Source organism: Choloepus didactylus, chromosome X (genome assembly GCF_015220235.1).
Source record: "Choloepus didactylus isolate mChoDid1 chromosome X, mChoDid1.pri, whole genome shotgun sequence".
Taxonomy (NCBI): Eukaryota; Metazoa; Chordata; class Mammalia; order Pilosa; family Megalonychidae; genus Choloepus; species Choloepus didactylus.
In genome coordinates this window covers 13896303-13908968 of record NC_051334.1, presented here as the reverse complement: position 1 = coordinate 13908968, position 12666 = coordinate 13896303, and the positions used below count along the sequence as shown (strand labels likewise).

Here is a 12666-nt window from a genome sequence, read left to right as displayed (position 1 = left end):
GAATGATGGAGTGCAATCTGTATAAAATTATCCTAGCCCAAGTGAATGAGAGATAACGGTGGATCTTTGCATTAAAATAAAACCAGCTGTTTGCAGGGTCTGCCTTTCAGAAGCTCAATGAGCTTGTATCTAGACTCCTCTCCCCTGGCTTGAGGAGCCCCTCTCCACTCGGTGATTACTTTTGATATTTAGCTGTTTGTGCAATTAACTGGGGTCATTTTTTTTTTCTCTTGGAGAAGGCCTGTGTGCAGCTAATGCCCATTTGTAAAGTGTTCCTTGATTTGGGAGAGTAGCTGTGGATAAGCAGTTAAGATGACATCCAGAGTAATTCCAAGTTTGTGATGGAGAACGCAACCACTCACCCTTAGCAAAGCGGTGAGCAGTTATCGGCACGTGCCCACACTGCCTCCCATTTATTCCCTTATTAAGGTTCATGGAGTTTCCAGGGAGGCTGGAAATAAAAAAGAACTTCTGATAAATTTCTCTAAAGATTGAGAACTCCATATGTCACCCCTACAGAGGACTGCATTTTTGGCAAGAGGCTTAAAAGAGGGCAATGACTCAGAAAAAGGATGGAAATCTTTTGTGATGGGATTTTGGTTGTTGAGGTGGGAGAAATTCGTTTCTCCTTCTGTGACTGTGCCTGGCCAAGCAGGTAGGACAGGCAGAGCTGGAATAGATCTATGAGATGGTATCACAGATTCTGCTCCCCATTTTAGCTCAGAGCAATTGTTGCGGCTGCATTTCCCAGATTGCTTTGCATCATGGTGGGGCCACATGACGTTTTATTGTCAATGTTTGTGTGCCACTCTTGGTGGGTGGTGATTGAGAAGCAGGTGAACCTTCTCCTCCCTCATTCTCCCCATTTGCTGGCCATCTTCAGAGGACTCCCAAGACCCTAGGAAGGTGGACCCACAAGATGGAAGGAGCCTGTCTCTGAATCACCACAAAGAAGGACACTGCACTGGGTTGTTCTGAAAGGCAGAAGTGAAGTTTTATTGATTTAAGTCACTGCTTTACCTCCTCAGCTCTTATTACTACTACTATTATGTCTTGTTATTTGTTTTTCTTCACTACAGTGTAAGTCCTAGTGACTTTTTTTTTGAGGACAGAAATTTCTGTGTACTTTGCATGCTGTTGCATCCTCAGGGTCTAGAACGTTGTCTGGCATGTAGTATGTACTTGATAATGCTTATTGATTGAATGAATGAGGGAGCGCATGCAAGGAGTGTAGTTGTGACATGATAGAATTTGAGATCTTAATTCTGGTTTCACCAGACACCACCATCAGTGAATTTTATTCTAGGCTGTATCTGTGTATGTGGGGTGTGTGTGTGTGTGTGTGTGTAGAAATGGGATGGAATCTCAGTTCAGAATCACTTACTCAGAATTATATTTTGAGAACCTGTATTAGTTATCTATTGCTGTGTAACAAATTACTCCAGCATTCAGAGGCTTAAAACAACAAATGTTTATTATGTCACAATTTGTGTGGGTCAAGAATCTGGGAGAAGCTTGGCTGGGTGGTTCTGGCCCAGGGTTTTTCGTGAGGGTGGAGTCAAAATGTCAGCTGGAGCGGCAGCTGAGGGCTGGATGGTTCACTTCCAGGATGACTCACTCAGATGGCTGCCATCAGAGGAGCCATAGTTTCTCCTGGCCATTGGCCAGAGGCCTTCCTCACTTCCTTACCATGTGGGTCTCTCTGTAGGTCAGCTCAAAATATGGCTCTGGCTTTACTCAGAGCAAATGATCCAAGAGAGAGCTAGAGATGGAGCAGCCAAGATGGAAGCCACAGTGCCTTATTACGACCTAATCTTCAGGCCAACACAGTCACTTCTGCCATATTCTATTTGTTAGAAGTAAGTTACCATGTGCAGCCCACACTGAAAGGGAGGGGAATTAGGCCCTGCCTCTTGAAGGGAAGAATATCAAAGACTATGTGGACTTATTTTTAAAACCACCACGGAATCTTGCTCCAAGGTGGCCATTATTAATAGAGAAGTCATTGAAGCATGTGCTTGACACCAATGACATTTAGTGTTCAAATAAGATGATAAAAATGCTTATATAAGTGCAGTTCTCAAATTCCAATGGAATTCACCAGACGGTTTTATTAAGTCCATGAGAAACTCTCTCTCATCTCATGAGTCAGGCATGACTCAACCAAATTTGCAATTAACTCTCCTGGGACCCAACAGGAAAGAGGGAGATGGAGATCCAAACAGATTTGCTATTTTAAAGTTCGTGATATTGTATAGATACGTGTTCACACTGCCCTTCTATTTCCCCTTGTTTTTTCTTTCTCTGAGGAGAGAGGGAAGAGGGGGCTGGAATGGTCAAATATAATTTGACAATGATTCATGTCTCCTCCATTCTTTTTTTACCCCTACCTGACAAATTTATCAATTCCTTTGTAGCAGTTGAGGAGTACCATAAGGACATGAGCATGTGGTGAACTTTCCTGTAATAACAATTTTCTATTTGGGGGATAAGAAAATAGAAGTATTTTGCTAAAAATAAATATTTTATATATTTGAAACCTCATTAATAGTATTTATTATTCCTATTATTATATCAAGTCACCAATAATTTATTAGGGCTGAGAACATCAAATTTCTAATAGATTAAATTGAAAAGATTAAGCGTATTAGTGGAGAGGAATCATGGGAGTGAGTGTGTGTGTGTTTTGGAAATGCACTTTTTTTAAAAATATGGAAAGACACTGCTTGTATTTACTATTTGTCAATGACAGGCGCAAGATTTAGAGAGGCACGTGTGTACTCTCCAAAATACATACACTGAAAGAAAATGGATAATTGGCTTGTTACCTTCCATTTACTTCATTGCCCTTGAAAATCATCTTCTATCGACAAAAGATACCACCTTCTACCGACAAAAGATACGGGCGCAGGCTTGGGGATGAGTTAAGTAAAGAACTCGCCATTGCAGAGCACTTTCACTGATAACATTATACTTGACCCTCACAACTCTGCAAGATACATATTCACTGATATTTTACATATGCAGGAATCTGAGGCTCAGGAGTTAAAAGACTTGGCAAGACCCCAGTATCTAACAAGAGACAGAACTGATTTGGTGGAGAGTGAGTTTTTTCTTTTAAATTGGTTATAATACATTTACATGGTTCAAAAACAAAAACAGTATTTGAAATGGTATAGAACGAGAAGTCTTGCTCCTACTTGTTTGTGTTGCCTGGTCCCTGCTTGCCTCCTATGGGAACCCCTTTTATCAGTTTTTTTTTGGTTTATCTTCCCAAATACAAACACATATGAATGTATTTTCTCACTTCCCGCCTTTCTTACACAGAAAGGGCATATGATATTCACTGCTTTGCACCTTGATTTTTTCTCCTAATTCTGTTTCCTGGAATTCCCTTTCTATCAGTAGGTGGAGCTCTTCCTCAATCTCTTTTTACAGCTGCAGTTTTCCATTGTGTGGTTTATTCAACCAGTCCCCTTTTGATGGACACTTAGGTTGTTTCCAATCTTCTGCAATTACAAATGCTGCTGCAATGAATGATGTTGTAGAAATGTCATTTTGTACATGGGCAGGTGGATCTGGAGCCTAGCTGCCCAGAAGTGGGATGGATCTAGGTTTTGAACCCAGGACTGAATGATGTGGGGGCTCTTTTCCCACACATACCACTTGTGCTCACCCTCTGTTTAGCCGCATCCTGCCACTTCCAGCCTGGCTGATAAGAAAGAGCCATTTTGATTCTTACCTGTTGTGCCGGTTTGAATGTATTGTGTCCCCCAAATGCCATTATCTTTGTGGTCTTGTGGGGCAGACGTTTTGGTGCTGATTAGATTTGCTTGGAATGTGCCCCACCCAGCTGTGGGTGATGACTCTGATGAGATGTTCCCATGGAGGCATGGCCCCGCCCATTTGGGGTGGGCCTTGATCAGTGGAGCCATATAAATAAGCTGACTCAAAGAGAGGGAACTTAGTGTAGCTGTGAGTGATGTTTTGAAGAGGAGCAAGCTTGCTAGAGAGGAATGTCCTGGGAGAAAGCCATTTTGAAACCAGAACTTTGGAGCAGATGCCAGCCACATGCCTTCCCAGCTAACAGAGGTTTTCCGGATGCCATTGGCCATCCTCCAGTGAAGGTACCCGATTGTTGATGTGTTACCTTGGACACTTTATGGCCTTAAGACTGTAACTGTGTAGACAAATAAACCCCCTTTTATAAAAGCCAATCCATCTCTGGTGTTTTGCATTCCGCAGCATTAGCAAACTAGAACACCTGTTATTTCTTGTGCTTCTAGTTCTCTTAGGAACCCCCAAAGGGAAAGCAGGGTGAGTGACTAGACTGGAATATGGCATTCCAAGGCCCCTGACCCTAATACTATCAATTCCTATTTCTAAACCCCATCTTCTTTCCCTCATAACGTCAAGGGGTAATTTAGCGCAGGCACTGGGCAAGCGGGTAGGGTTGGGAAATGCAGCAGTGGCCAAATGCCATTTGGGGGATATTTTTAGTTACCTAAATAATCTGTATCTCCACAGCATCTGCAGAGCTTGTGGCTTGTGGGCTGTAAATAAAATGATGGCAATGCCACGAGTGAGCCCAGCCAGATGACTCGATTTGGGTTTGTTCTGTTCCACAGAAATCCCTAAAACAGCAGGCGGGCTCCATGCATTCTAGGGCACGCGCAAGCTGTTCTTCAACTGAGTTGCTTTTCCCCTGTTGGAGTGGCCAGTCTCACCACCCTGCACTAGAAGCATAATTTCCCAGCAAAAATTCTGTGGGGTGTTAATAATTATCAGGAGCAAATAAGTTTTGGAAATGTTATGTTAAGCAGAGATAAATAAGGTTATTTCCCACAGGATATCTTGGTACTGCTGATACACTAATGTACCTTATAAGCGGTGCTTTCCCAACTTATTTGAACACAAACACTTTCTCTTTTTCTTTCTTTGAAGAACAGCTGTTAATATCTGTGCCCATTATCAACCTTTTGCCTCTCTGCACCAAATCCACTCTTTGTTGCCTTGATTGTGATGCTGGAATGGCTCCTTCGGCAGCTAGCACGATGGTAAGCTTTGCCAGTAGAGGGTGCTGGAAGACTGGAAGAGGAAGGGTCATCCCTGCCTAGCTGCCCTGGGCTGCCCTGGGCTGGCACCCCAGCAAGCTTCAGCTTCATGATGGGTTTTGCAGGTGCCACAGCTGTGTTTCCCTGTGGGTCCAGTGCCTCCCTCCCTGGAGAGGGCAGCCAGTGAGTGCCCTTGCCAGCTTCCCAGCAAATTCAACAGCATCCCTGAAAGGTAGCTTCCAGGGAATTTCCTTGGCACCCCAGTGGGCAGTTTCCTTCCTTGCAGCCCTGGCCTGCTGGCTTCTGGTCGGAGGGTGTGGGGTGGTTTCCAGCTTGCCACCCCTGGTCACAGCTCCCTGCTCCTGGCTCCTGGCTCACGGACTGTGGATCAGATCTAGCCCAGAGCAACCCAGCAAGCTTCTCCACCATCTGCAACCACACCCTCTCTAATGACATCTGTATCCCAACCTTGGGAGCCCACCCCACCCCACCCCCCAAGTTTGTTTTTACCTTGGGGTAATCTCTCTCAACCTTAGGGCTTTCTTTTTTTTTCTTTTTTGATTTAGATATAATTCACATACCATAAAATTCTCCCTTTTAAAGTTTACTATTCTGTGGTTTTAAGTATATTCACAAAGTTGTACAACCATCACCACAATCTGATCCAGAACGTTTTCATCACCCCCAAAAGAAACTCTGTAACCATTAGCTGTCACTCTCCATTCCCCCCAGCTCCTGACAACCACTAATCTACTTTCTGTCTCTATGGATTTGCCTTTTCTGGATATTTCATATAAAGGGAGTCACACAGTCTGTGGTCTTTTGTGCCTGTCTTCTTTCATTTAGCATAATGTTTTCAAGGTTCATCCATGCTGCATGTATCAGAACTTTATTCCATTCCATGACTGAATAACATTCCATTGAACAGATATACCACATTTTGTTTATCCATCCATCTGTTGATGGACCTTTGGGTTGCTTCCATTTTTTGGCTATTATGGTCATGCACTCAGCTTGCTGTGAACATTCATGCACAAGTTTTTGCATAGACATATGTTTTCATTTCTATTGGGTACATATCCCTACCCCTTGAGTTTGGGTTTTCTTTGTAACTTGCTTTGGCTGGTAGAATGAAGCGGAAGTGACAGTGTGCCTGTTACAAACCTAAGCCTCCAGAGGCCTTCACGTTAACCCTCATGGCTCCTCTGCCCTGCCATGAGGCTAAGCCTTTTGGATGATGATGAAAACATGGCTCAGTCATCACTGTCACCTGAGATGATAGCCAAACAACTACCAGACTTTTGAGTGAGCCCCAGCCAAGAACAGAAGGACAGCCTTGCTCAGCCAAGCCAGGATTAGCTTGTCAATGTGTCCCAAAAAGTGCTGAGCTTTTCAATGGATTGTGTTGAATCTATAGATCTATTTGAGAAGAACATGGATCTAAATAATATTGAGTCTTCTGATTCACGAACATGGTATAGCTTTCTATTTAGGTCTTCTTTAACTCCGCTCAGCATTGTTTTTAGTTTTCAGTGTATAGGTCTTACACATCTTTTGTAAGAAAAGTGATCTATATTTTAATGCTATTGTAATTGGTATTGTTTTTATAATTTTAATTTCTGAAGTTTTGTTGCTAATGATAGAATATAATTGATTTTTGTGTGTTGATATTGTATCCTGCAACCTTGCTAAACTCATTTGTTAGTTCTAGTAGATTCCATAAGATTTTTACATGGACAGTCATGCTGTCTATGAATAAAAACAGTTTTACTTCTTCCTTCCCAGTCTGGTTGCCTTTTTTTTTCCTTGCCTTATTGCTCTGGTTAGATTCTCCAGTATGATGTTGAATAGGAATGCTGAGAGTGGACATCCTTGCCCTGCTCCTGATCTTAGTGGGAAAGTATTCAGTTTTTCATCATTAGCTTTGGTTTTTCATAGATGCTATTTATCAGGTTTCTTTCTTTCATCTGTTAATATAGTGAATTACATCTATTGTTTTTTGAATATTAAACCAACCTTGCATTCCTGGAATAAACCCCACTTGGCCATGGTGTATTACCTTTTTATATATTGTATAAGCTCTTAGGTTTTATGATTTTCTGTTACATCACGTAATTGTGGCAATAGATAATGGAAACAACATTCAATCTAGATTAATACTGGCCTAGTGTTTTTTAGGTCAATGATTATAAAATGTCATTCCTTATTAAAGAACTTTCCTAAGGGTTTTAAAACAAGACAGTGGGACTAAACAGATTCTTCTAGAAATGGCATCCTGAAAGGGCCCTCTTATAATGATGGATAGAAAAATCGGGGGTCCTCTAGAGTAGTCTTGTTGCTCCAGGCAGGGGAAGAGGGAAAATACTTTCTACCTGTGAGGAACTATGCTTTACATGCAGTATATTCATTTAATTATGGGAACAGGGCACCTATGTTTACAGCTGAGGGAGCAGAAACTTAGAGTGGTTGAGTACCCTACTTAAGGTCACACAGTCAGAAATGCTGGACCTTACACGCAATCCTTGGCTTACCCAATTGCAAAGCTCGTTCCTTTGCAACACATTAGGTCTCTCCAAATTATAGCTCCATGAAAACTTGGACTTGACCAACAGAGAGTGTCAAATGATTAATTGCTTTATTAGAAGATTTATCCCAGCCTTCTTTTACTTAGCAAACAGTCTTGGTTCATTTACAATATAATTTGAAGCACTATCTCCAGCTGGGCTGGGGTCAAATCCCATTTCTACAATTTTTCCCTGAGATGTGGGCCACTCTCAGAGAGGAAGGGACAGAGCATGATCTCTGCTCAGGGCTGAAATTAGAACAATGATTTTTCTATTTACATGCTATTTTCACATGCTTCTTGTGAAAATGACGCCTTCTAGCTAATTAAACATTCTAGCTAAGACAAAGATACCACAGACCCACCATGGATCGATTACTTTTGAAGAGAATTAGATCACACACAAAAAACCACATAGCACTAAAAGCACAATAGCCTTTGTGATCATTTGAAGTGAATTCCCAGAAATTAGCAATGACATAGACCATCCCAACTTGAGGGTCCAGGAAGCAGGGTCCCCACTACTGAGGGATGAGATGACAGTTTAGCTGAAGGGGAGCATGCCGCTGTTGGGTATTTAATATTTGTGGCTTTAAGGTAATCAAAATGGGCTCCTATATCTTCTTGCCAAAACGTATATTAATAAATAATGTATATGTTATATTGGAGCATGCAGTACACTCATTCATTACTGTGATTCAAATCAAATTAGTCAAAGGTTAGGAGTAGCGCTGACGATCCCTTAGCCCTTGTAAATTCTTGGTGAGTTTCTTCCTGTCAATCAAAGGACTTTCTAGCAGTGGGAGTATTTCCTACAGTAAATGCATTAAAATAGCTGTCTCAGCTTTTACTACTCCAGTTGACTCTATTTTCTCCACAGGCTCATTTATTGGAACCAGAGTGATTTTCATACAGAAGACCTGATGACACGCTTGCTATCCGAGGACTGCCAGTGGCCTGGCTCAGCACCGTGCCCTCTGAACGTGCAAGCTATTGGGACTGGGGCAAGTCTGTGATTGAAGCGGGTCCATAGTTTGAGGAATCTTCTTGGGCTGCACGAATTTCTAGGGCTTATCAACATCCTATGGAAAATGAGCATCTAAGAAAGCCTGCATTTAACTGTGAAGGTGATATAGAAAAATAGAACTGCTGTGAATTCTTCAGGGATGGAGGTGCACACTTAATTATAAATGATAAGGTCACAAATAATCCATGTGTACTTTCATGCTACCAGCAGAACATGCTGAATGGCCTAAAAAATGCAGTATGGGAACAATCTAGGGGAAGGCAGGTGGGGTGGATATTCTTATAGGTGTTGTCCACATATTCTTCACACCTAAAGTGTCCCTGAAACACAGGTTTTTCAGGGCTCATTTTCCACGGATCATTGATTGTAAGCTTTAGAAACTCTTGCAGGTTTGCAATCCCAAAATGTCCAATAGACAGTGTGACAGCAACATTATCTGCATCAATTGCAGACACGTACTGCATATTGTATATTATATACCACATAGTACCTATTAAATAGTCAACAACACATATCAAATATGTGCTATATATTATATGCTTAGGTTTGAATAGCTTGCGGGTTCAGAGAACGGAGAAGTAAGCTTGGCTCGCAGACAGTACCTGGAGAGCACAGATAGGAAATACGTAAATGTGTGTGAAATGCACACTCATTCTGGTCAACAGCGTTGTGCACATCCCATAATTGTTAAATTCAGTCTTAGGCAACCTTAAAAGATTTTCTCTAACAAATGCTCCTACATAAGAATAAAAGCCATCACTTTACAGGTGTGATGGGCGACGTTGCTGAAATATTGCCAGTTCTACTATTCTGGAGAGTAACAGGTGGGAAGGTCCAAATACTAAAAACAACAACAACAACAACACACACACGCGCACACACACACACACACACACACACACACACACAAAGAAAACCCCAGTGCCTTCAATTTTTCAAAGGAGAAAGACCATGAATTCCCCAAATTAGAGACTGTTGAATTTGTTATTGATTCTGAGCCAGAGGTTGGTGAACTTTTTTCTATCAAGTGCCAGATAGCAAATATTTTCGGCTTTTGGGCCCCATGGTCTGTGTTGCAGCTCCTCCACTCTGTGGTTGAAGCATGAAAGCAGCCAGAGGCGACAGGTACATGAACGAGCTTGGCTGTGTTACAACAAAACTTTATTTCAAAAACAAGTGGAGAGCCGGATCTGGCCCATGGGTCCTAGTTCACTGATTTCCTTTTCTAAGCAGTGTTCTAGAATGGGTTTAAAAAGGATCATGAGCCCTTAAAGAGGTGCATTGATCCCCGGGCCTCTGCATTAATGCAGTGGTCCTCAGCCCTGGCTACACATTAAAATCCCAGAAGAGCTGTGAAAAAATCCCAATGCGCAGACCAATTAAATAAGAACCTCTTGGGTGGGGTCGCAGGCATCAGTCTTTTTCAGAGGCTTCCCAAGTGATTCCACGTGAAGCCAATATCAAGAACCACTACGTGAAGTCATGAAGTAGCGCCAAGTTAAGCTCATTTCTTTTTTCTTTCTTTCCTCTCCCCTCCCTTCTCCTCCCTTCCACTCACTTCCCCTAGCATCCTCTTTACCTCCTCCCCCTCCTCCTTCCTTTTCCCCTTCTCCCTCTTTTTCTTCTTCTTCTTCCTCCTCTGTCATCTCCTCCTCCTCCTTCTTCTCCTTGCCCCCCCTCCTCAGCTACCATCACCACCATCCATAACCAAAACTTTAAATCACCCCAAACATAAACTCTGTACCCATTAAGCAATAATTCCCCATTCCCCTCCTCTCCCTAACCCCTGATAATCTCTAATCTACTTTTTTCCTCTATGAATGTGCTTATTCTATGTATTTCATATAAGAGGAATCATACAATGTTTATCCTTTTATGTCTGACTTATTTCACTAAGCATGATGTCTTCAAGGTTCATCCATATTGTAGCATGTATCAGCTCTTCATTCCTTTCTATGACTGAATAATATTCCATTGGATGGATAGACCACATTTTGTTTATCCATTCATCTGTTAATGGACGCTTGGGTTGCTTCCACCCTTTGGCAATTGTGAATAATGCTGCTATGAACATTGGTGTGCAAATATCTGTTCTAGTCCCTGCTTTCAATTCCTTTGGGTATATACCTAGAAGTGAGATTGGTGGATCATAGAGCAATTCTGTTTAACTTTCTGAGGAATCGCCAAACTCTCCTCCGGAATGCTGCACCATTCTACATTCTCACCAATGATGTATGAGGGTTCCTATTTCTCTGCATCCTTGTCAACACTTGTAATTTTCCACTTTTAAAAGAATAGCCATCCTACTGCATGTGCAGTAGGATCTCATTGTAGTTTTGCCTTCCTTCTCTTTGGATTCATCTCTTGCTTCCTTCTCCATTCCCTCAATCCCACCACTCACCTCCAAAGTAACAGTGGCAGGAGTTTGCAGTCTGATCTGGTGATGCTGAGGTTCTAGGCAGAAAGAGTCACAGAGATCGAAAAAGCTGGGGACACACCATGCATCTCTTGCTTGATGAGCCTAGGGAGGCAGAGAAGGGCTGGCTTTCTGTTTTGGGTTTCTGGGACTCAGTTCATGGGTAGTGCCATCCTGAATGCTTTGTCCTGTGGCAAGCTGACAACCTGGTGTTTGGGGCCACAGGAATTTGAATTATATGACCATTGGCTGGCTGGTTGATGCATGGTACTGGAGTGAGATGTCTGCATTGTATATGTGCACAAGTTGGTTCCTTTTAACTCTTTGTCACAACCATACATTAGTGATGGGATGAGGTGGTGGTGAAGCTGTGGGGTAAAGGGTCTTCTGTGTTCTTTCACTGATCACAGTGGCACATATCTGTATACACACACACATATATAATACATGTGCATGCATTCATGTGTCTAGATGTATGGATTTGAATATCTGTTGTTTGCTCTGAGCCTGGTGGGTAAAGGGAATGAGCAGAGAGAGAAAGAGAGAGAGAGAGAGAGAGGAGGAGACAAAGTGGCCCCCTGGGGTGCACTGTGCCATTCACCAAAGAAGAGAGGAGCAGGGGCATTGTCACCATTTGGGAGTATGGGGTTACATGTGAGGGCTGGAGACCCAGGGGCCCGTGGAAGGCAGCTAGGCCCAGGCTGAGGGGAGAGGTCAGGCTACCGTGGTGAAGGAGGGGAGAGGCAGAGTATGGTTTGGGTGGCTGGGGGGAACAGGTCAGAAATAGGACCTTGACAGTCTTGGGACTTCTAGTTTTAGGGCCAGGTGGGACCATAAAGTTGTGTTATTCTCTCTTGGGCTTACTTAGATTACCCAGCTACTTTTTGTCATTTGTTGTAAGGGAGATTGTAGGCTGTGTAGTATTTATCAATCTGAGGATTCACATCCCTTACACATGTCAAGACTCTCTTGTCCTTTGACAATGACTAGTTTCCAGTGTTGGAAATATCTAGATGCTGTAAAAACTTTTTAAGTGTTGTAAAAGAGAAAGCTACCCATAGCGGGATTAAAACCCAGTGTTATCTGAAGATTGCAATTGTTTTTAATCACCAGAGCTGAGTCATCTTTAATTTCCTGCTTACGAAGTCACCTCGAGTATTGAGCTAAAGCAAGCCTGACAAATAGTTTTAATTTTACTGTTTAGGGTCATATTTGTTCATTGATCTTTGATCAGGAGCTCACTGAAAATTCAGGTTGGGAGCGTGGCCCCAAAGTCAGGAGTGATTTGATGTAAAAATCAATGTTAAAACATGGCCATTCAGCACCGTCTTTCAGTTTTCAACATCAATTGAGAAGAAGTAATTTAATAATGGTTTAAATTAGGTTAGAGGAAAACAGGGTTTCCCTGCAGAATTGCAGATCAAATGGATTTACCTCCAGGAGGAAGAAAGCACTGCAGGAAAGTTTAAAGCCATTTCTCTTGCTGCTCCACGATTCTCTTGATATCAGAAAGATTCTGTGTTTATCTCACCATAGAATTATGGTTACTCCCTCAAGGGTGGGGAGGTGTGTGTTCAGCAGGTGGTGCCTTCCTTCTCGTGGCGAC

At 42.4% G+C, this 12666-nt stretch overlaps 1 protein-coding gene across 4 annotated transcripts in view; it reads left to right on the top strand.

Annotated features, from left to right (window-relative positions):
• The window catches only part of CTPS2 (CTP synthase 2), a 383279-nt gene that overhangs the window by 265380 nt on the left and 105233 nt on the right, over window positions 1-12666 (top strand). For 2 of the 4 annotated variants that reach the window (XM_037822635.1, XM_037822634.1), the window contains exon 18: window positions 8498-8791. The exons of the other annotated variants lie outside the window; for them this stretch is intronic. In XM_037822635.1, coding sequence (XP_037678563.1) covers window positions 8498-8633 — 136 coding nt within the window. In that variant the 3' untranslated portion in view covers window positions 8634-8791. Of the gene's footprint in view, window positions 1-8497; window positions 8792-12666 lie in introns of those variants that run through there. 4 annotated transcript variants of the gene reach the window in all.